The sequence below is a fragment of the Girardinichthys multiradiatus genome, chromosome 13 (genome assembly GCF_021462225.1).
Source record: "Girardinichthys multiradiatus isolate DD_20200921_A chromosome 13, DD_fGirMul_XY1, whole genome shotgun sequence".
In the NCBI taxonomy this organism is placed as follows: Eukaryota; Metazoa; Chordata; class Actinopteri; order Cyprinodontiformes; family Goodeidae; genus Girardinichthys; species Girardinichthys multiradiatus.
Genome location: NC_061806.1, coordinates 35,880,227 through 35,902,936, shown reverse-complemented (window position 1 = coordinate 35,902,936; position 22,710 = coordinate 35,880,227). Strand labels below are relative to the sequence as shown.

Sequence of the window (22,710 nt, the reverse complement as noted above, 5' to 3'; positions counted from 1 at the left end):
CATTATAAACCTTCTTGAAACTTCTACTTTATTCTCGTACGAAGAGGAAACCTCCAAATTTAATTGTTTTTGTCCAAGACAACCTCCTTTCTGTCATCTGATCTGTATGAAATTACATAAACTGCTTGAAAGTGTTTCAGTCTCATGACATTAAAATATCATACAGGATGAGGGAAAAATAAGCAGGGTGTTCTTCTTAACATTTTATTTTATTTCACTTGGCTCTTCAATATTTCTGTCAGATTCAAAGATTCATCAGCGCTTTTAGATCGGTTTGTTCTTTTGAATCTTGCAATTCATTTAGATCTTTTTCTGATGATTCTCAGACTCTGAAACAACCTACAAGTTCTACATAATTCACAAGGATGTTTGGCAGGAATTATTTCAAAAGATGCAATACAATATCTATTAAGTATTTCTTAGTAAGTATTTCAGTTGAACACGCATTGTTTATTTCTTGGTTCGGTAAACGGGTCCTGAGAAGCCACGCCCACAGAAACATCTGCGCCTTCCAGCTGCCACCGCCACCAGTATGGAGGTAAATTTACCTCCATACACCAGTTAAACCATCACACCGCCTCTCAGGACCTCGAACGTCATCACATACGTCATCAACACGAGACTCGAGGCGCGCTTCACAGAAATCTTCCTGGATTTTCCTCGACCCACTGGACACATCAGTAGTAAAAATGTCTCCAGTTCAGCCCCAGAGAGAGACGATCGACGAGCAGTTAACTCCTGCTGAAGAAACATTCACTGAGTTTAAAGGAATCATCGTCAAGACCGAGGAAGAGCTCGATGGTCAGCGCAGACTGCTGGATTTCAGCCGGATTCCCCTGATCATTTTACACAGAATAGGTACGAAACAGCAGCGATGCAAACGTCTTACTGATGAGACACGTTAGAGATGTTGGAGAGACGCTGAACTCAGCAACCATTTAAAGGGCTCTTACACCAAACTTTCTTTCTTTATTTATCAATTAGAACAAGGAACAACAACTAACTCTGTGATATAAATACACAATTATAACCAATCACACATCCGCAAACTAATTATAGTTTATTTACTGAGATATCTACAGCATGAGTATGAGATTTATATACATAAGGTAATATTACAAGAAAGAAATATATATATATATATATATAGAAAAGAAGGAATAAAAACAAAATAAAATAGGGCTAACCTAACTTTGAGTTAGAGTTGGGATAACAGTCTCTAGGGGCTTTTCAGTTGTTGTGAGCATCAGACGCGTAGTTAGACCTGAACTTCTTGATAGAAGAACTTTTGAAGTATTAAAAAGATGCAGCCACAAAATGGTATTGGACTTCACATTTTTATTTAAAAACAATCAGATTTTTTCAATTGTGTTCCATATAATCACCTCCAGCTCCACCTAACCTGACAATGAGTTAAAAGGAGAAGACAAAAAATAGTTGTCAATGTTATGATTATATTTTTTGATATTTAATTTTAATATTCAATTAGCGGTGGCATTAGGACAATAGAGAAAAGGGTGAATCAAACTCTGGCATTACTGAACAGCAAAACTCTGCACACACATGGAATAAATTCACACAATTTCTTAAAATACAAGAATTTATTAGCAAAAATAAGTCAACTCTGTCAAATATATTTCAATTAACAACCTCTCTACTATCCTATAACACTTCAACTAAAACTACCAAGCAAAATTAAAGAATAAGAAATACATATGAACTATAAACAAATAAAGGAACAAGGGAATTGATAAAATTGTTAAAAACCATGACCAATACAGTAATGCATCATATAAGTATTATTTTAAGAAAATATTTTAAAGAATGATTTGCTGAGTAAAAATCAACCTTCTGGATAATTTATTCCTAATGATGTTTACTTAGCTATCACATGTAGTTGACCTAATTACCAAGATGGCAATTAGGGACACCTATGAACTCATCAGATGGGGCGAGTAGCATGTAAACCTCGTGACTGCCGCTAGCCGTTAGCGGTTAGATCATCCTAAACTACTTTTTCTCTGCCCAAACACTACCTCTTACATGAAACGTTCTTTAGGAGTTCCGAAGGGTGCTGGTTTTGGGAAGTGAAGTTATTCGGTCATCCATGTGTGGACTGAACTGTACACAAAGGCACGTTGCAGCTACTTCAGTGGTGCGGCGGGGTAGCTCTTGCTACCTGGGCGTGCCCGCAGGAAGGCCTTCTTCTCCAAGCCAGGGGAAAACCGCTGCAAGGTCTCTCCTGGGGTTTTCTGGTTGCTTCTGTGGGCGTCAGAAAGAAAGTCAAGACAGGCTTGTCTTAATCACCCTCTTTTTGTATGAGCACTAGAGTATTTTGAGCAGCAGGTCATACTTAACTTTGCATGCACACGATCGGCGGGTATCAACCGTCAGATCACAGTCGTTTTTAGATCCAAGTTGAAGAACTATGCTTTCTCGCCAGCAAGGAGACATTCATGTGCACTGCCTTTCCTATCCGGCTCTTGTTTGAGATCCACGTTGAAGAGACCACCATGTTCCCCACCTGTTTTTCTTTTTAAATGCACACTACAACAGCACGTATAAATGCCACATTTGAGTGGGCGGAGGTGGGCTATGGGTCTTTTCACACCCCCCGTTTGCTGTTTACCTGGGGTCGGAGGCTGGGAGAGGGAGTGGGCCTTCTGGTCGGGATCTTGGTTCGGGTCTTGGGAGTTGTCTGGTGCTGGTCTTGGCCGGGCAGTGTGCTGTGTTGATTCGGGATGTGGCTTCTCATTGGTGGGGGTTTGGCCAGCCTGCCTGCTTGGTGCGGCAGGGTGTACCATGCTGGGGCATATCGGGCTGTGGTTGGTGGTCGGGTGGGTGGGGTGGTGGAGCATGTCTTGTGCCTGCCGGTTACCCGGCTGGTTCATGTTTCCCTGTCATGAACTGACGGGCTGGGGCTCCTGGCGCTGGCCGGATGGTTGGGCGGGCTTGGTGGTGTGCTGCTCTGCTGGCTGTTGTGTCCAGAAGGGGATTGGGGAGGCGGGGTAGAGGGTGGTGTGGAGGGACTGCAGCATGTGGGGTGGGGGGGTTGTGTCCTCTTCTTGGATGTGGCAGAGCTAAGCTGGATAATGTTTCTGCCTGGGCTATCGTTGCGGTGGTGTGGTGTGTTTGTGTGGTTGCAGGGGGCGTGGTGGGGGATGCCGGCCCTGGGTGCATGCTGCTGGCCGGGGACTTCTTGCCAGGTGAATTTGTCCCATCTTGGTGTGGGGTAGGGGGTTCCGTTGTGGGCGTGGTGCTCGGTGGTATCTGCCCTGTTGCGCGCGGGGGCTGGGGTAGTGTTGCACGGGGCCTTTACCTTGCCGTCGGCGCCCTGTGTGGTGTTGGGGCAGGATGCGGCGGTGGTGCTTGGAGCAGTGCTGTGTTTGGAGCTTGCACTATGTGGATTTCACTTTGTCGGTTTTTCAGGGATTTAGCTCACCTGTGGGGGTGTGCCCCATGGCGTTTGGGTTCGGGGGTATTTGTTCAATAGCTGTGTCCTGGTTGGGGGTGGCCCTGTGGGGAAATTTATGTTTGGGTTCATTAGGGTTGTGGGGCTCATGGGGTTAGGATCGGAATTTCTTGGGGGATTGGGACTGTTTCATCCTGTGGTGGCTCTGGTTGGCAGGCTAGTTTGAACATGTAGACCCCTCTTTTGTACATGGCTCCCTCTCTGGATGAGAATGGGGGTCGTTGGGGCGGGGTCCGGGCCGGGGTCACTCAGTTTCAGGCTCCAGCCCAGGCTAGCCCAGCCCAGGTTCAGGTGCTGGCGTGGCCTGCCCCTCTCCACCCCCGGAGAGTAGGGGACCACCTCCTAGGTCCGGGGGCTGGTTGCCCCTATGGGATATTGGCACCTGGACCTGGGAGTATAGAGTATGTATGGGGAGTGGGAGTGAGTGTACGACGTCCATTGTTGTTGGTGTGAGTGTTTTTATGTGTACGCATGAAGGTGGGAGTGTGATTGTTTTTTTGTGCCAGGTTGGGTCTTGGACTTCTCCCTCTCCTTGATCAGTTTAGGCCCCCCATCAAATGTGGGGCCTATTTCCTCCCCCCCACACTACCTGCCAGTGGTTGGTGTCTCCACCCGCTAGTGTATTTGTGGTTCTCGGTGTTCTGGTGTGGCTGCTTGCCAGGGGCCTGGACCCCTGGGCTCTGTCGGGCCTATGCGTGGGGAGTGATATGTCCCGGGGGTCTCGGGTATCTGGGTCCATGGCCTGTGGGCTGCTGGGTGATTCCCCTGGGACTCTCCCCCTGCTCTTCTCTAGGTAGTCCCGGCGATGGTTCTCCTGGGGTTCCTGTGCTTTGGGGGGCCTTTATATGTCAGTGGCGTGGATACCCTCAGTATCTGTCCCAGGTCCATGGGGCAGGTGTGTGGCTCCTCACACTAGCTATTGCATATTTTTATGGAGAAACCACAAGCGTGCTCACACTCAAACCCTCAGGTGTTTAGATTCAGATGTTAACATCCTTCTTTCTTTCCTCCATTCTTTTCTCGTTCTCTACCCTTTTCCTTTTTGCCCCATACCTGACTCCTCTTCTTCCCGGGCTGGGTTAGGCATTGGTTAGTGTGATACTGAAAGGTGTAGAAAAGTTCATACCGGACTTTGATTGTGTAATGTCCATCCATGTTTTCACCCCATGGCTGGGGTCCCAATAGGTTGATGAAGAACAGTTAATCGGGGTAATTAAGGTTGATATAAAACAGCATGGACTATGTGGATTGGTTAGAACCTTGTATTCTTGCCAAAAATTATCACAATTTGTAAAGGTAATGAATAATTTCAGACATGCTCTTTTACATCTTGGCTTCACTGCAGCTTAGTGGTAACCCATTTCCCAAATGTGATTTCAAACCGGTAACACATGCGCACACTGTAACATCACCCATGGGCAGGTTAAAGGCACAGAAAATAGTAGGGCTGCAACAAACGATTATTTTAATAGTCGACTAATCTGTCGATTATTTTTACGATCAATCGATTAATCGGTTTTTATATTTACTGTTATTGTCATTAACAAAGCAGCACCCACATCTGCAACACTAAATTAACATTAATTAAATTAATTAACAGTATTTAGAGTGTTTAGTTTCTTATTAGGTATATGTTTGTTTGTTTTTTACCGCGCTGGCTCTTCCTCTCTCGCTTCAACTCCAACATGCTTTCGTTTCAGAATTTCATGTAGAGAAGTCGTGCTTCCGTGCCATGCCAGACCGTTTTTGCATATCTTGCAGGTCACTCGTCTTTTTACTGCATCTAGGGTGAAGTGCTCCCATACTTTCGATGTCTTTGTTCGTGTTGTTTTTTTCTTCTATTTTCTCCTATGTCCTCCTTTTCTTCCGTAACTTTCGTGCTCCACCATCCTGCTCAGTGCAAATGCGTTTGTGCCGCATATAGATTCATGGACCTGGAATGTCATGCAAAACAAAGCCGACTATTCGCTAGTTTCTTCTTCTACTGCTCTAACGGTAGATCACTGCGTTCGGTGGCTCATTACTGTCACACATTGGCCACAAATGTAACAGATTACGGCAAAACGTGATTACAAAGCAACTAATCGATGACTAAATTAGTTGACAACTATTTTAATAATCGATTTCAATCGATTTAATCGATTAGTTGTTTCAGCTCTAGAAAATAGAAGCAACAAATATGGACGAAGACGGTATTTATGTTTGCAATCACACACGAAAACATTCTTGTATAACTACTCGTTTCTGTTACTTTGTACGTATCATTGTTCTTGCAGGGAGTCGCCGTCTAATTTTCCTTAGTTTAGAGATTCTCTCTTCGTGCATTAGAAGGCACTTTGCGTGCAGCTTAGGAAGCTCCGCAGTCTTGCTATCAAGCTCCACTCTCATGCTGTGTAACGCCCACTGTTGATGACTCATGCTTGGTCCGCAAAACTGGTGGAAATGCGTATTGGTGTTCAACAAAACACCAAGGTTTTAAGGCTTGCAAACCGAACCGATTCAGGAGCAAGGGTTCTTTCGGTGGAAAATCGCTATTGGGAGAGTGGATGTCTTGCAATCTGTGCGTGCGTTTGTGTGTTGGGGTGAATGTGACTCTAGTGTAAAGCTCTTTGAGTGGCTGATTTGACTAGAGAAGAGCTTCAGTCCATCAAACATTTACATCAAATGTACTAAAACTAAAATCTTGGGCACATTGTACTATCAAATGTTGACACATCTATTTCCCTTCCAGTCAGGAGAACTGTATTGGTCAAGTTAATTCTCATGCGTACAAGTTTGTAATTTTAAAATAGAACCAAGTGAAGCCTGTTTAACTGCTTAACAGGGTTATAGTGAAGGGTGTGTTGTTTTACTCACATTTCTAAGGTTTTGTTTTGTCTTTTTGTCCAGATTTCTCTCAATATTATGTATGTAAAGAGGAGGGGGTTCCCACTGAGCTCAGCAACCAGGAGGGGAACCCCACTTTAAATCAAGAGGGATCAGAACCCCTGCAGATCAAACAGGAGCAAGAGGAACTGGAACATCAACAGTTCAAAGAGGAAGATGAGGAACTCTGCATCAGTCAGGATAAAGAGCAGCTTGTGCCAAAACAGGAGACTGATGACATTTTGGTGATTCCTTCTAATGTGCAAATAACCCACAATGAAAAAGAACCAAACTGGAACCAAATCATCTTTCAGGCCTCTCCTGAAGTTGACAACCAAGATCAAGACCCTGGAGAAAACAGAGATGAAGAGCAGAAACAAAATGATAAATGCCAGAAAACCAAACAGCAGAAAGGATCTGCTGACAGTATGACACAAAATATGCACAGGAAAACTCACCCAGACCAAAGTATATATTCCTGTACAAGTTGTGACAAAATCTTTTCTACAAACTGTCACTTGACTAGACACATGAGATCTCATCCAGGTGAAAAGCGTTTCACATGTACGAAGTGTGGAAAAGGTTACACTGAAAGAAGTAGTTTAACTTATCACATGAGAACCCACACAGGTGAGAAGCCTTTCTCATGTGTGACATGTAAAAAACGTTTCAGAAACGGATCTTGTTTAAAAAGTCACATGAGAACTCACACAGGTGAGAAGCTTTTCTCATGTGTGACATGTAAAAAACGTTTCCGAAACAGCTCGGATTTAACGTGTCACATGAGAACTCACACAGGCGAGAAGCCTTTCTCATGTACAACCTGTGAAAAAACCTTCAGAAACAGTTCTAACTTGGGACGTCACATGAGAACCCACACAGGCGAGCAGCCTTTCTCATGTACGACCTGTGAAAAACGGTTCACATATAGGGGGGGGTTAATTTATCACATGAGAACTCACACAGGTGAAAGGCCATTCATGTGTGTTACTTGTGAAAAACGTTTCAGTGATAAAAGCGTTTTAACTATTCACATGAGAATTCACACGGGCAATCAGCCTTTCTCATGTACGATCTGTGAAAAAAGGTTTAATAGTCGAAGCGGTTTAACTAGTCACATGAGAAGTCACACAGGTGAGAAGCCTTTCTCTTGTATAACTTGTGGAAAAGGTTTCAGTAAGAAAAACCTTTTAACTATTCACATCAGAAGTCACACAGGCGAGCAGCCTTTCCCATGTACGACCTGTGGAAAAAGGTTCACTAGTAGAGGCAATTTAACTTGTCACATGAGAATTCACACAGTTGAGAAGCCTTTCTCATGTACAGCCTGTGAAAAAAGGTTCAACAGTAGAGGCAATTTGACTCGTCACATGAGAATTCACACAGGCGAGCAGCCTTTCTCATGTACGACCTGTGAAAAAAGGTTTAATAGTCAAAGCGGTTTAACTAGTCACATGAGAAGTCACACAGGCGAGAAGCCTTTTTCATGCATAACTTGTGAAAAATGTTTCAGTAAGAAAGGCCTTTTGACTATTCACATGAGAATTCACACAGGTGAGCAGCCTTTCTCATGTACAACCTGTAAAAAAAGGTTCACCAGTAAAGGCAGTTTAACTAGTCACATGAGAATTCACACAGGTGAGAAACCTTTCTCATGTAAGATCTGTGGAAAAAAGTTCACCTATAGAGGCAGTTTAGTTTTTCACATGAAAAGTCACACAGCTCAGATGCCGTAATGTGAACTTGAAGTATCAAGGTGCTCGGTAACTTGCTGTTTAGAACGCAGAGTAATTAAAGCTGGATCACATATTTGAAATCTAGTAGCTTGGTTAAAAATGAACTTCAAATAAGAGTTCTTTCTGAAATACTTAAAAACTGACCTTATTGAGACAATTTCAACTTCCAGTTTGAAAGGGATTATTTTTAAGTCATATATTCACTTATAGGTGCCTTAATTAAAATGGGTGTTAGTGGATGTTTTTTTAAGTAAGATTTTTATTCATAATTACTCGTTTTCCACCACCTCAGTTCGGAGCCTGTTCTGGTTCCCGAACGTGATTTCGAGCACCTATAGGCGGGTCAAAACTGCAGACAATTGAAGCAACAAGTACAGTGGTGACAACAAAGGACATCCTGTATGAACATTCTTTTTATATTTGCAAAGACATGCTAAACACGCATTGTATAACTACTCGTTTCTGTTAAACTCACAGATGCTGAACAGTTGCAAATGAAAACATTGTACATACCATTTTTGCACGGAGTCGACGTCTCCTTTTCCGTACTAAGTGTAGGTTATGGATGTTGTCTATTTGCATTAAAAGGATGTGCAGCTCGGCAAGCTCTGTTGTCTCGCTACCACGCTTCCCTTGCGTTGTGTAACGCTCACAGTTTAGGACTTATGCTTGGTTCCCAAAACTGGTGGAAACACGCATCTGTCCACAACAAAACAACAATCCTTTGGTGGAAAAATGGCAAGTGGGTCTTAATGAAACAATGGGTTAAAATGCTTTCAGATTTAGACTGCAGTGACTTTTAGAGTGTTTTGTTTTTACCTTTCACACTGTTCTTAAAATCCCTGTCAGTGTCTCATTAATAAGTATTAAGGTATTTCACATTTCAATCTCTCATCTTTTAATTTAGTTCTGGAAAATGAAGGGGTTTAATTATTGGTAAACATCCAAAAATAACCTTGTACCCATTAAAGCAGCAACAAAATGCATTCTGAGGAATCCCTACCCCATAATAGCTAGTGCCCTTTAACATTAAATAAATTCAATGAGATGCTTTCTGTAACGATTGATCAATCTCCAACATAACTTTGAAGGAAGTTGGCCCATTTTCTTACTTTAAGCTGTGAGATATTTTATGGGTTTCTTTCATGTGTAGTCCATTTTCAATATCTCATACAGTTCCAAATATTGTGACACAGCCCTCTGTAATTTATATATATTAAAGAAAATGTTTCTGCTTTGTGGTTCTGTATTTAGTGGTGGTAACCTTCTCTCAACATGTCTTTTACATTTTCACTCTTAACATTCTCACATACACCTTGTCTGGCAGAACTTTGGTAGATGATACAGTTCTTTTATCTTCCATCTGACAATACTTAATTCTGGTTTTATTTAAATCTTCTTCCCAGAGAAGAAATCCTAGATTACGTTTTTAACTTTTGTAACCACATTGCAAAGCACTAAAACTTCAGTTTTTTGTTGTACACCAGGCACTCGGTCTCAATTTTTAAATCTGTTCTTAAATTTCTTATCTGATTTAGTGCTACTGATGAGGTCCTTTTATAGTGGGGAATTGTAAAATTAATGTTAAACCGAAAATGATCACCTAACTGTAGTTTTAAATGCTATCTTAGATTCCATTGGTTTTTCTCAAAACATCCACGGACCTTCTCCCTCCTCTATTCATACTCTGGACCTTGTACTGACATATGGCATCAAGTGAGAACAAATAACAGTATTTCCTCATTCTATATCAACTTTTAGAGAATGTTCCATTTTTAATTTCCTCAGTATCACAGAAATAAACAGCAGAGGGCAGCAATTACCCTTTCACAAATTGACATTCATAGTGTTATCTCCTCACGGCATGGTACATCAGACAGTGTAGCCCCCGTGGGAAATGAAGGTAGTTATTCATAAGAGACTGGCTCATTGGTTTAATTAAGAGTTGCGTACTTTAAAACACAGTGCTAGGATGCTGGAGAGAAAGGGGCACTCTACGCATTTAAAGGGGCTTAATTTGGAAAAATAGGCTAATGTATGAAAAGACCCTTCGCCAAGCTACAAAAATATTAATAGGGAAAAAGATAAATCCCAGGATCCTTTTTAGTACAGCTGCCAAAATTACAAAAATCATAAAAAGATTATATTGAAAATAGAATCATTGGCATCCAGCCGAACATGATCACAGTGAGTGAGGCAGCATTGGAGGTAACTGTAGAACCTGATTTATGTTTCGGCTGTTTTGATCCAGTACAGCTTTCTGAGTTATCAAAAATATCTAAACATCTAAACCTTAAATCTTGTATGTTAGACCTAATCCCAACCAAATCATTTAAAGGGGACATATGCTTTAAAATTTTTCCTTTTCATGCTTAAATCATTCAGTTGTGGTCTATATAAAGTGGAACTGCATTGCTTTGGTCTGAACTCCTTGTTATTGTAACTCCACAGGCCCATCTTTTACCCCTGTTGTGAGGTGAGTCCGAAAGCATTTTGTTTTGATACGATCTCTTTAAATGCTGCTGAGGCGCTTGACACCATGCCCACCTCCAGGTCAAAGAGCATTCCACTTTAACTCCTTTAGCCATTTTTGTAGTTTGATAATGGGGATATAATTATCTAGCGCTGCAGAAACGACAAAAACAGCAAGAAATATCCAAAAGGGTCAGTCATGGCTGATGGTCGTTCACACTGAGCTAGGTTCTGCTGGAGGTTTCTTCCAGCTAAAGGGGAGTTTTCCTTTCCGCTGTTGCTACATGCATGCTCAGAATAAAGAATTGCTGTAAATTCAACAGCATAATTAAACTGACTATCCACTGTCACTACATGCTCACCCAGGAGTGAATGCTGCAAGTCAGTGACTCCATGCGATCTGCTGGGTTTCCTTATAGAAAACCTTTAACCAATTTGAAAAATAAACTGAACTTGACAGCATTGTTTGATAACTAGGATCAAGCTGGAATGTATTTTGACTTGTACTTGACTTGGAATCTGTATGATTCGATTGAATTCACATTTTTTGGTAATCTGCCTTGAGACGACATGTTGTCTGGTGCTTTATAAATAAACTGAATTGCCTTAAACACTATTCCCCGATTCTTCTGGTTGGCCCTAAATAAACAGATACTTGAGTTGGAGTATAGAGGTCAATCTGGAGCAAAATGATGTGCACATTGTAACTGAATTTGAAGCTACAGAGAAACTTTTTAATTATAGATTAGTTTCTCTTTTCCCAATTGCAAAACAACAGTTACAGATCTTCAGATTCTTAAATACAAGTACACAAATTGTATTCTGAGTCACACATCAAAAACCTCTTACATTCACAGTTTTGCTCCAATTGATCCAAAACAATTGGAGCAATTGGTTCCTGCTGGATATTACAACCTCAGGCCCAGGCGTTGCCCCAGAGTCAGATCTGGTTGAAATAAGAAAAATGATGATTTTCACACTATCAGACGTAATCTGAAGTGAACTAGTTTGGTGTTATGAGGATGCAGATGTTTCTGTTCACTCTATGTAACCCTGTTCTATAGTCCTTTAGTAAAGATTCAACTTTCTAAGCATTACATAAAGGGTGTTACAAATAAAGAGAAAAATTATTTCCACTGTATGTTATTTTGTTTTTAACGAAATAAATTTTTAGTCTTTTGCCCTGTGCACACCATTTTTAACTGTAATGTCTATTTATGTGATAATGTTAAGTGTAGTCGGTTGCTTTTGTCAGCTGCGTATAGCTGAGGACAGCCCTTTTCTCGCCAAGGTGGACTGTGCAAGTTCCTGCTATTTTAATGCAGCGTCACCACATGGTGGCACCACTTGCCTATTATGATCAGCAGGTCACCATTTTATTCATCTATATGTACTTTGTTCCTTTCTCTGAACTGGTTTTCCCCATCTGGTAAAGATGGGACTTTATTTATAATCATTAACATAAATAAGTACCTGGGAAAGTTATAAGGTTGTGGCTCACTCACTATCTAAGCCAAACTCAGGTGAAAATAAACTTTTACATGAACAAAACCAAAAATGGGTGTCAGGTTTCCAAGCTTTGTTTTTATTAAGTTTCAGCGAGTCATCTGGTCCCCACACACACACATACAGAGTTTTACACACACACACACAGCTGGAGTGACTCCGATGTTCTGGGTCAACATGGATCTAACCGGACCTACTCGGCCCCCTGTCCTCCCATTTGCTCGTCTTTTTCCTTCTTCTTTTGACCAGAGACAATGTCGTCGATACGTAGCAACAGGATGGCAGTCTGTTTAACACAGGAGAGAAATACTGTGTTCATTATCAGCGGTAAATACTAATGATGGTACTGACTGGACTGCGGTTCTGACCTCCACAGCGGTCTTGTAGGTCTGAGCTTTCACGGCCAGCGGCTCGCAGATGCCAAGGACGGACATGTCGGACAGGCAGCCGGTTTCTCCGTCGACGCCCCAGCACACACTGTCCTCCTGAGTGTGTTTGGCCTGAACAAACAGGGGAACCTTTAACTCTGTTCACTGAGGTCCACAGATTTAAAAAGCAGTAAAACGAATCACAGTTCTAACAAAACCAGAGGTTTAAAACTGCTCGAGATCTACTTTTAGCTGGATTTACAGTTGAAACCAATGTTTACGTACACTGCATAAAAAGACAGAACATTTTTCACTGTCCGACTGTAAACCAGACTAAACGTTCTCTTACTAAAATCGTTTCTACTTGCCTGAGGTCAAAATAATTTTGTTCTTTTCAGATTTAGACGCTAAATCTGGTGTTTCATATAATTGCCTTTTAAAGTGTATGTCTTGGGACAAATGTTTTTCCTATCCCTCCTAACCTTCTTACAGTAGTTTGCAGGGAATTTTGGCCCATTCCTCCAGGCCGAATTGGTGTAACTGAGCGAGGCTTGTAATCTTTGCTCTCACACACCTTTCCAGCTCTGCTCACACATTTTCTATGGGATCTATTGAGATCAGGGCATTGTGATGGAAACTCCTAACACTGATTTTGTTGACCCTAAACCACTCAATTTGGCAGTATAATTAAGATCAAGACCCATTCTCAGTTTTATTTTACAATACCTCAATATTTTGAGATATTGCTTCAATATTTCAATATAATGTCTTCTGCTGTGCCGTCATCTGTTTTGTGAAGTACATCAGTCCTGCCTGCCCCCCTTCAGTTTCCCCAAATTTGTTACAAATGCAATTTGTTTAATCAAATCACAGGACATGTCTCCAAAAACTAAGGTCTTTGTCCCAGAGTGCATTTGGCTTTTTACTGTTTTTAAAGTAATTGCTTTTTCCTCTCAGAGTGGCATTTTAGGACCATTTTCACTGTAAATAAAAGACCCTTACCAGCATCAGCCACCATTTTCACAAGGTCTTCTGCTTTGTTCTGGGACTGATTTGCACATTTAGCACCAAAACACGTTAATATCTAGGACACAGAACCCGTCTCCTTCCTGAATTGTGTGATGTCTGAACATTTATATGCTGTATATATCTAGTTGTTTAATTAATGCCATCTTCAGGCATTAGGAAAACAAACCAGATCTGTGGAGGTACCCAATTCAATTCCTTAAATCTTGTCTGATTTTATTGTTTCATGATGTCACTCAAGGAAGCAGTGCGTTTAAAGTGTTGCCTTAAAGTACATCAACAATGATGGTAAATATTGTGATGACGATATCAGTTGCAATTTTTACCTATTTCCCTCTTTCCTCTCCTGTGCTTCCATCACTCTGACCTTTAGTATTTTGGACAATGTTATTAGTGTCCGTAGCATGTAAAATGCACCTGGAATATTAGTCAACAATTATTGCGCTGCATACGTTCCTTTGCGATCCTAATTTTGCACACTGATGTTGAAATGATAATGTACTTGTGATACACTGTGTAGCCGCAGTTGTTAGTAAGCTCACAAAGTCACGGCATAATCTATTCTTTCTAAAGCCCTTTAAAGGCCAAAGCTTCTAAAACGGAAGAAAGTAATAAAAATAAGTCTCACTCATTACTTTGTCATTTAGCAAATAGAAATAACTTGGTTTATACAAACTGACCTAAAACAGGAAAGGTTTAGTTGAATTAAAGGACAGGGAGGAGGAAATTGATGTGTATTTTAAACAGCGTAACTAAATATCTGGTATCAGCTATAAGTTTAAAGCCCTCTATAAGACTTTCTCTGTTACCCTCAGTGATGTCAGCACTCGTATGGTGGAAGCTCCACAGTTTTGGATCAGGGTTCGGGGGATGACTTCCAGAGCCTGGGCCACAGCACGGTAAGGCCACTGCTCGATGCCGGTCAGAGCGCGGGAACGCTCAGTCAGACGCTTTGACACCGCCATCTCCACAGCGCCACCGCCTGGCAGCAGGAAAGGGTCAAGCAGTACGTTGCGACACACCTGCATGGCGTCCTGCAGGTTTCTCTCCACCTCCTGCAGACCACAGACAATGTTAGAGACCGAACAGCTTTACCTGGCTGATGCACCGATTTATCAGCTAGGAAGCGTTCTCACCGCCAGGATCTCCTTGCTGGCTCCTCTCAGCAGGATGGTGCAAGCTTTGGGATCTTTGCACTCTGTGATGAAGGTGAAATACTCATCTCCGATCTTCTTCACCTCAAACAGTCCTGCCTTGACACCGACATCTTGCTCACGCATCTCATCTGTCCGGCTGACGATGTGAGCCCCGCAGGCCCTGATGAAGACAAAGTGCTGGGTTAAAAAAACATGCTGCAGATGTTTCCAGCGTCTGATCAGAGTTTATTGAGTATCACACCTGGCAATGCGGTTGTTGTCAGTCTTCCTCACACGGCGAATAGCGGTGATGTTTGCTTTCACCAGGTAGTGCTGGGCCAGATCTGAGACAATAAGAAAAATTGGTCTAACACTGGAGGAACTGTAACAAAGCCACATCCTTCTTCAGTTGTAACAGGTTTCAGCACCTGAAATGCCTTTCTCAGTGAAGATCAGGTCGGGTTTGAGGCGGATGATGTCTTCACAGATCTGCTGAATGTACTCTTCCTCCATCTTTAGGATCCTAGCAAAGTCATCCTCCTTGGTGATCTCTATGTCAGTCTGCAGGAAAAAATATGCAATCATTTTCTTAAACATGTAGTAAAATCAACACAGAAACTACCTTTTCCACTTGTGAAATCTTTTAAGAGGCCTTTCTTTTGGGGATGGTGCAACAGTTTTATGCCCAATTCCCACTGGGCATGGGTCAGTTATCGATGACAAGCTATAATCAATGTTTTATAAGGTTACAGCAACCATAACAAAGCAGGGAACATAAAATTCATCTATAAATCACACAAATCTATTTATTTTAGCACTGATACAATGTCAAAATTACCACACAACATCTCAACCTTTAATCGGTATTTGGGCCTTTGTGTTTTATGTTGTTGCTGAGCGGGTTGTACCTGGCTCTCCCCCTTCTTGTACTCCAGGGAACAGTCCAGCAGGAGGATGCGAGGGTTTTTGATCATGCGTCTCATCCTCGGGTGAGTCACGTCTTTGTTGATCATCACTCCCTTCAGCACACAGGAGTCCTCGATGAACCCACCTGGAACCTGAACACAGCACAGGATTTATGACAGGAATCAGATTTAAAATGTCTTCTGGGGATGAGACGATCCATTCAGGCCACGAGACGAGAGTTTAACTCTATGAAGCCTGTAATCGGTGTAGAATAATTTAGCCTATCTGACTTCTCTAATTATTGAGGTTCTCAAACCCAGTTAAAATAAAGTCAGTTGGTTGTAAAACATCATCTACGGAAGCCCAGCTGACAGCACCAATTCACAGAAGTGGCAGTAATCCTCATCCTGTGCAAGCATGTGGCAATAGTGGAAAGAAACTACTTTAGTTTAACAGGAAAAAGGCCCCATTAATGTTAAATAAGCATTTCCTTTCATTTTTAAATAAGATAAATTAAATAGTGTTTGGGTGACTCAATAAAGGACTAAATAAATCCAGTTTAGAGATGTGTAGTAATAGGTGCCACCAGGCAATGGCATGGGAGTCAGGCCACTCACTGTTCTCCCTTCATTGCTATGGCAGGCCCCAACTAAGGAATGTTGAAACTTTGATTCTGTAAATATCAGTGAGTTTATTTTGAAAGGACAAAGTAGATCTATGTCCATCACAGAGTTCCAGCAATAGTGTTAAGACCAATGCTGCAATTATCGCTGTGTGAAATATGAAGACATTTTATTTTGTAGGGTATATCTAGGTTTTTTTTTTGAAAGTACAGCATAGTTGTCCTTTTAGGTCTGGCGTACTTCCACTAGATATAAAGAACCTGCTTGCTATTCCAAAATCATTGTGTATGCTATTATCAGCTTAAAAAATCAATACAAACTATGGAATGGTGAGGCTTTTATTTTGAAAGTTTCAGTAATCCTTATTTTAAAGGGCTGACCTGGTCCTATTTCCTACACTGGATGAGCTCCAACATTAGTGTGAAGCCCAATGCTGCAATTTTCTATATTTTAAAATGTAAAGGCTTTTATTTTGTAGAGCATGTTTTGTCTTATTTTGAAAATCCAGCATGGTTGTCCTTTCAGGTCTGGGTTACTTTCATGAGTTATATAGAACCTGCTTGCTATTCTAAAATCATTATGTATGTAATTATCAGCTTAAATAATCACTAGTAACTATTAAAGATTGAGGCTTTTATTTTGAAAATGTCAGTAATCCTTATTTTAAAGGGCTGACCTGGTCCTATTTCCTACACTGGATGAGCTCCAACATTAGTGTGAAGCCCAATGCTGCAATTTTCTATATTTTAAAATGTAAAGGCTTTTATTTTGTAGAGCATTTTTGTCTTATTTTGAAAATCTAGCAGGGTTGTCCTTTCAGGTCTGGGTTATTTCCATTAGTCATATACAACCTACTTGCTCGCCTGAAATCAATGTTTATGATCATAAATCAGGATATTAAATATATAAATCAGTTTTTAAACTGGACATTTAATTTCCCTTTGGGATTAATAAAGTAACTCCTAAATAAATAAAAAGACATATTGTCAAAAGTATTGGGTCACACCAGCAAATCAATGACTTCCTGAGTAGACAGGCCAGTCTTTTGGCAATATAGTGTATTTTATAATATCAAAACACACTAAATCAACAGAAACTTAACTGTCACAACTAATAATAAATAGGACCAGGTTATATTGATCAAAATCTTAGATTTTTGTGTACATAATGTCAAATCAGGATATTTTTACTCAAGGATAAATTACCAGGGGAATCTCATCCAACCAAACCTCTAAATAATACCATGAGATCTGTTTACCCCTCTTTCTTCAACTTTAAACCACTTGAGGTGAGCATTCAGGTACAGTGAGCCCCTGGAAGTTGTCCAGCAGTCGTACCTTCTCCACCTTGGCGTACTTCTTGATGTCAATCTCTTTGCGTCCATTCTCCTCCAGCTCGACGGTACGAACGGCGTCCAGCGCGATGCTGCAGGCCAGTTCTGACCAGCGGCTCAGAGCTTTGGTGTTGATGGCAGAGTGGATGATCTTCAGCATCATGGAGCGATCTGAAGTGTCCACGGGGTTACTGGAGGAGGAGAGGCAGAGGGTTAAACTCACTGCACCATGAAAATGTTCCACCAAGTCAACCAGTGAGATGATCGGCTTAAAATAAAACCTTCTGCAGACAGTTTTCATCGTATTTTTAGCCGCTTTTCTCCTGGGGTTCAGATTTTCCTTAGGTATCAGAAAACAGAAATATTTCTGTTCAGTGAAGAAAACTGTAGGAAAAATGGTGCTGCTGAGCAATAGTTAATCATAAAATTAAAATCTTCAAAAGAAGCTTTTCATATAGAAGCAGCTCTGCTCCTTTTGTTTATTTAAATGTATATTTTGATTAAAAAAAACAAAAAAAACTTGAACAGTTGTTAAAAGATTCATTTTGAAGGATTTATACAGAGAAGTATCCCATGTTTAGCAGCCAGATAAAAACGAAAAACAGTTGCAGCCACAATGGAAAAGTACAAAGTTAGGCACAACTGATGCAAAACTCTAAAAACGATCAGAAGATTTGGTAGGCGATATAGTGAATATACTTGATGTTTAACAAGTTTTTCCATGAATGATGGTTAAAATGGCTTCATCGCAACCGTCGAGTATAAATTGTCATAGCAATTTCAAGCTGTCTGCATCTTATTCACTGACAGTTTTGTTTCTCCCACAGGCTGCGAATGCATCACTAATTTCCCCCTCCCATACGGAAAATTTTCTGGCTGGCATACTGCCCCGATAATCCGTGTTTACATACTATGAGACAGGGAAAAATAAGGCGACAGCGGCAGTTTCAGAAGAGCAGGTGAACGAAACAGTAACAGAAGAGGAGTCCGATGAATCAGTCCTGAAGACAAACTGCACCGGATTGATAATCCGGCCGTAGTCTGGATTTCATAAGGACGTCAAACAAAATGCAATAATTTGCAAAACATGCCGTAAAATCATTGCAGCAAAAGGTAGCTGTACCACAAATTCATTCAACCACCTGATAAGTCATCCACTGCAAAATGAAGAATGCTGTAAACTCCCGATGTCGACGTCTCCTCCCACACCAAATAAAACGTTACATAAACCAGCTGGGAAGCAGAAGACAACGGCGTCTTCATTTACCAAAGCCATCCCGTAATCACAGACGCAGTAACAAAAGATATCGTTACTGTGGAACAAAAGTGTTGTGGAAACGTCCGGGTCAAAAACCTTACATAGAGACACCTGATGCAAAATATGGCTTGCCTGGTTGCCATTTTTATGCAGAAAAAGCGTTACGAGTTATACATTTAAGTAGGAGAAAATACAGCCCAGCAGCTAACATGACCTTCTTCTCAAGAGCTACGATCTGAGGACCAGTCGGAGATGTGAGTCGTACCTTACTCTAACTCCGCATTTGATAGACCACTGATCCCACACCTAAAAGTCTCAGGTTGTTAGATTTTCCTCATATCATCCAGTCAGAATTTACCTGATTTCCTTCAGAGTTTCCAGCATGTCCTCCAGAGCTTGCCTGTAGGCACTGATGATCACAGTCGGATGCATCTGCTGCTCCAGAAACTGTTCAGCTACGGCCAACATCTCTCCAGCTGAAGCACAAACATTCTGGATCATGTGGGGTCTGTTGGGTTTTTTTTAAGAGCTATTCTGTACATTTAAAAATAAGAAAAATCCTTACCCAGTATGATGACTGATGTGGTCCCATCACCCACCTCTTCATCCTGTGTGCGGCTGATCTCAATCATGGACTTGGCTGCAGGATGCTGCACCTGAATCTGTTGCCATGGAGATGTACATTAGGAAGAAAACAAAGCTCAACTAATATCAATGTTGGACATTTCCAAACTGTCCAAGAAGAGGAACCTGTTTGTGACTCTGACCTCTCTGAGGATGGCATTCCCATCATTCGTCATGACAATTCCTCCGGTGGGGTCGAGTAACATCTGTGAAGAACACAAGAACATGGTGCATTATTGACTTGGAAAAGATAAATTCACGGTAGAGAATCAATGTTGGAGCAAACTCACCTTCATCATGGCCCGAGGGCCGAGGCAGGTTCTGATCACATCTGCAATGGTCTGAAACAAACTGGGATGTTAGAGACAGAACCACAAACCAGGATCCTCATGTTGTCAATTCAACCAAGTCTGATCTCTAGTGTTCAGGGTAGGTACTGACCAATGAGATGTGAAAATACACAGTTACAGTTGTTGCTACGATGACTTCTCTGCTTTTTCCAGCCCCTGCTATAATAAACCTTGATCTAAATAATTTTGTATGGTTCACTTTAGGATTTCACAGTTGCTTCACACTGTCTGAGCTTTAAGAACCAATTAGATCTTTTACAAGGAAGAAGAAGCAGAATTGCACAACATTTCTGTTAAAACGGACCTTTGCAGCATTGATGTTTCCCGTCTGGACTTTACGTCCCGACTCTCTCTTCACATTCTGGTCTGAAGGGGACAAAGCAAACAGAGAAGACGTTAATAATACTGGATGATGTGGTGTCTGGGAAATAAAAGCTATTGCAAGATGTGAGGTAACCCTGAATTAAGCCTTTAAGGGTTTCTCAAAGCAAACCAATTCTGATCACGCAGCAGAAAAATAAAACAGGAGACTTTTCGTCTCCACACTCTTGAACTAAACTGGCCTCGATGGGAGACAGAACGTTCCCTTCAGTTGCCCCTCGTTTGTGGAATCAGGTTCTGGATTATCTGAAGTTGCCACAGACTATAAAATCTTTTAAGGATTAAAAACATTTGTTTTCCAGATTTTATGGTCAAAATCTCACCTTTCGACTTTAGCTTTTATTATTTACATTTTTGCAAAGTTTTTATTGTTTTTGTAGCACTTTGAGATACCTATATGAAAAGAACATTATAAATAATATTGCACATTTTTCCTGACTCTTGTCTTTATTTTCCTTCATCATAGTGTCTCCACCCCTCTGTAAGCTTCATCATCTTGGCTGCTAAAACTATGCATCAAGGGCGGTGAAAGTCTATCCAACAGGCCAGATATATTACTGACACGCAGGAGATGTGAAATACAATACTTTACCAAATATTGCATTCAGGCCATCAGACGTATTCCAATGATTATTTAGATTTGATACACCGTGGAGCTCTAGTTGCAGTAGACCAATATCTTCCTCTCTTTTTCATCATCATTGCTACACTCTCCTTTAACATGTTGATCAGTAAAATCTACATCAATGTAGGCAGCAGGGCAGTGCCAGTGAAAGTTTACTGATTTGACCAAATAATTTATATGAGTATGAATGCAAATTTTGCATCTTCTGTGTGATATTGTAGACTTTAATCCTGTTGTGACAACTGTGATTGAACACATTGTGTGGTTCTAATTAAACCCAACTAAGCAATATTCTGAATTACACTTGTGTCTGCTTCTTACCAGTATCTAGAAAAAGAGAAAACAATGATATTGTTCCTACACTTTTCGTTTCAATGAGATGCCAGAGAAAATACTAGAGTGATGGAGCAATTTTCTCTGATTTTATGTCTCAGACTAACACACCATCTCCAGTTTGCTGCTGCACACTGCTTTCGCTCAGCTGGCTGAAAGAAGGCTCCACAACTATTACCTTACAAGACAAATGTAGAGGTTTGGAAACATTAGCATAAACAGAAAACTAAAGAAGCACCACCCATCACTATCAACTAACGCTGTTTTAACACCACAGCTAAACAGCTACAAGTGAGTGTTAAGTACCCCACTACAGGCTATTATAATAATTGTAATAATCAGGCTTATATCAACAGCAATAGGAATGACAGATGTTGCTTTTCTGTTTTGAAAAAGGCAATAAGATCATGCAATATATTTTGGTTTTAAATTTTTGTGTCCATGGAAACTGGTATGTTCACTCAAGATGAGAATCTCATTCTGACCAATCCCTAGGAAGGAACCAACACATTCAAGTTATCCTACATTAAATACAATCATATGTTTTTTTTTTTAATAACAGGGCTTAAACAATTCAAATAAAAGTTCAACAAGAAGGAAAATCTAAAAGCCACATCTACTTCCTGTACCAATCACATATTTTAAAAATAAAATGATTTAAATATAAACCAGTGATGGAAGTACGTCAAAATAATACTTTCCCGAAAGATTTAAATAAGCTTGATCGCATTAAATAAAATAATCCAACAGAATAATACACTACGACACATATCCTCCACCAGCCGAGTTTCTAACGTATACTAACAGGCCAAAAACAAAATCAGAACAGTGTTTAACGTTCAATATTAAACACACATTTACGCAACAAAAAAAAAAAAATATGTGTGTTAGCTTGCAGCCACCATGTTCATGCTGAGTAACGGTGACAGTTAGCTAATGTTAGCTTAGCCTAGCATCTCCCACACGCTTTTCTTCGCGTTTGAGCTAAAGATGCTAACACCGGCTGAGCGGAGATGTTCGCTGACAGCCTGGGGATGGTCGTGTGGTATGAGCTAACGATGCTAACTCTAGTCCGGTCTGAGGAAGTAGTGCACTGATGCCAACAGCCACAGTATGGTTAGCACATGCTGCTTAGCCGCTTTGTGTCCCAGCCGGTCTGCTCTAAATGTTGATGGCAAAGAAATAAGCAGAGCTACAAAAGCCGGCGCCCACTAAACCAAACTGAAACAATTAAAGTTTAGCTTTAGGTAAATTTCAGTACTTACTGAGCACTAAAACCTGCTGGCCGATCATTTTTGACAACGTGCACCGGACAACAGCAGTCTGGAAGGTTCTGGGTGGTACGGCGAGAGGGAGGGCTCAAGCGGGGGATGGAACACTACCTAAAATCTGGCCAATCAGCGTAGAGAATTACCAGAGCTAAATTTTGATTGACATTTTCATTCACCAATAGAGTGAATGAATGAATTTCGCACGCAATCCACCTTTTAAGGAGAAAATCTGCCGCTCACGTTATCCATTTTTTTCTTATGATATATAGACTTTAAAAAAACAAAAAAAAACTTAATTTTTGAGAAAATATTTTGAGAATTAAGATGTGCAACTTTCTAACTGTTGATACCTTGCAATATTTTTTCAAATAATCAGTCATTAAGAATTATACAAGACTATTATGACCTATGCAGAATACGGAACA

The 22,710-nt window shown here is 40.9% G+C and overlaps 2 protein-coding genes across 2 annotated transcripts; one reads left to right on the top strand and one right to left on the bottom strand.

The window, feature by feature from the left end:
- Window positions 1–241: 241 nt before the first annotated feature.
- Window positions 242–9,307, top strand: LOC124879315 (gastrula zinc finger protein XlCGF57.1-like). The gene is made up of 2 exons (XM_047383814.1): window positions 242–858; window positions 6,362–9,307. The coding sequence occupies exons 1-2, from the start codon at window positions 690–692 to the stop codon at window positions 8,071–8,073; spliced, it is 1,881 nt and encodes a 626-aa protein (XP_047239770.1). The 5' UTR covers window positions 242–689; the 3' UTR covers window positions 8,074–9,307.
- Window positions 9,308–12,109: 2,802 nt separating this feature from the next.
- Window positions 12,110–22,387, bottom strand: cct3 (chaperonin containing TCP1, subunit 3 (gamma)). The gene is made up of 14 exons (XM_047383816.1): window positions 22,280–22,387; window positions 19,980–20,041; window positions 19,616–19,666; window positions 19,469–19,531; window positions 19,267–19,363; window positions 19,060–19,177; window positions 17,448–17,634; window positions 15,490–15,639; window positions 15,010–15,142; window positions 14,844–14,925; window positions 14,582–14,762; window positions 14,255–14,500; window positions 12,420–12,551; window positions 12,110–12,337 (listed from the first exon to the last, which is right to left on the bottom strand). The coding sequence occupies exons 1-14, from the start codon at window positions 22,305–22,307 to the stop codon at window positions 12,245–12,247; spliced, it is 1,623 nt and encodes a 540-aa protein (XP_047239772.1). The 5' UTR covers window positions 22,308–22,387; the 3' UTR covers window positions 12,110–12,244.
- Between the last annotated feature and the right edge of the window lie 323 nt (window positions 22,388–22,710).

Excerpts from the sequence above, each read along its gene's own strand:
- cct3 (XM_047383816.1), bottom strand. The coding sequence starts at position 22,307 with ATGATCGGCCAGCAGGTTTTAGTGCTCA. Across the intron at positions 20,042-22,279 it reads CCAGCAGGTTTTAGTGCTCA|ACCAGAATGTGAAGAGAGAG; the intron begins GTAAGTACTGAA and ends TGTCCCCTTCAG. Across the intron at positions 12,552-14,254 it reads GAGTGCTGACATCACTGAGG|GCCAAACACACTCAGGAGGA; the intron begins GTAACAGAGAAA and ends CTGTTTGTTCAG.
- LOC124879315 (XM_047383814.1), top strand. The coding sequence starts at position 690 with ATGTCTCCAGTTCAGCCCCAGAGAGAGACGATCGACGAGCAGTTAACT. Across the intron at positions 859-6,361 it reads GATCATTTTACACAGAATAG|ATTTCTCTCAATATTATGTA; the intron begins GTACGAAACAGC and ends CTTTTTGTCCAG.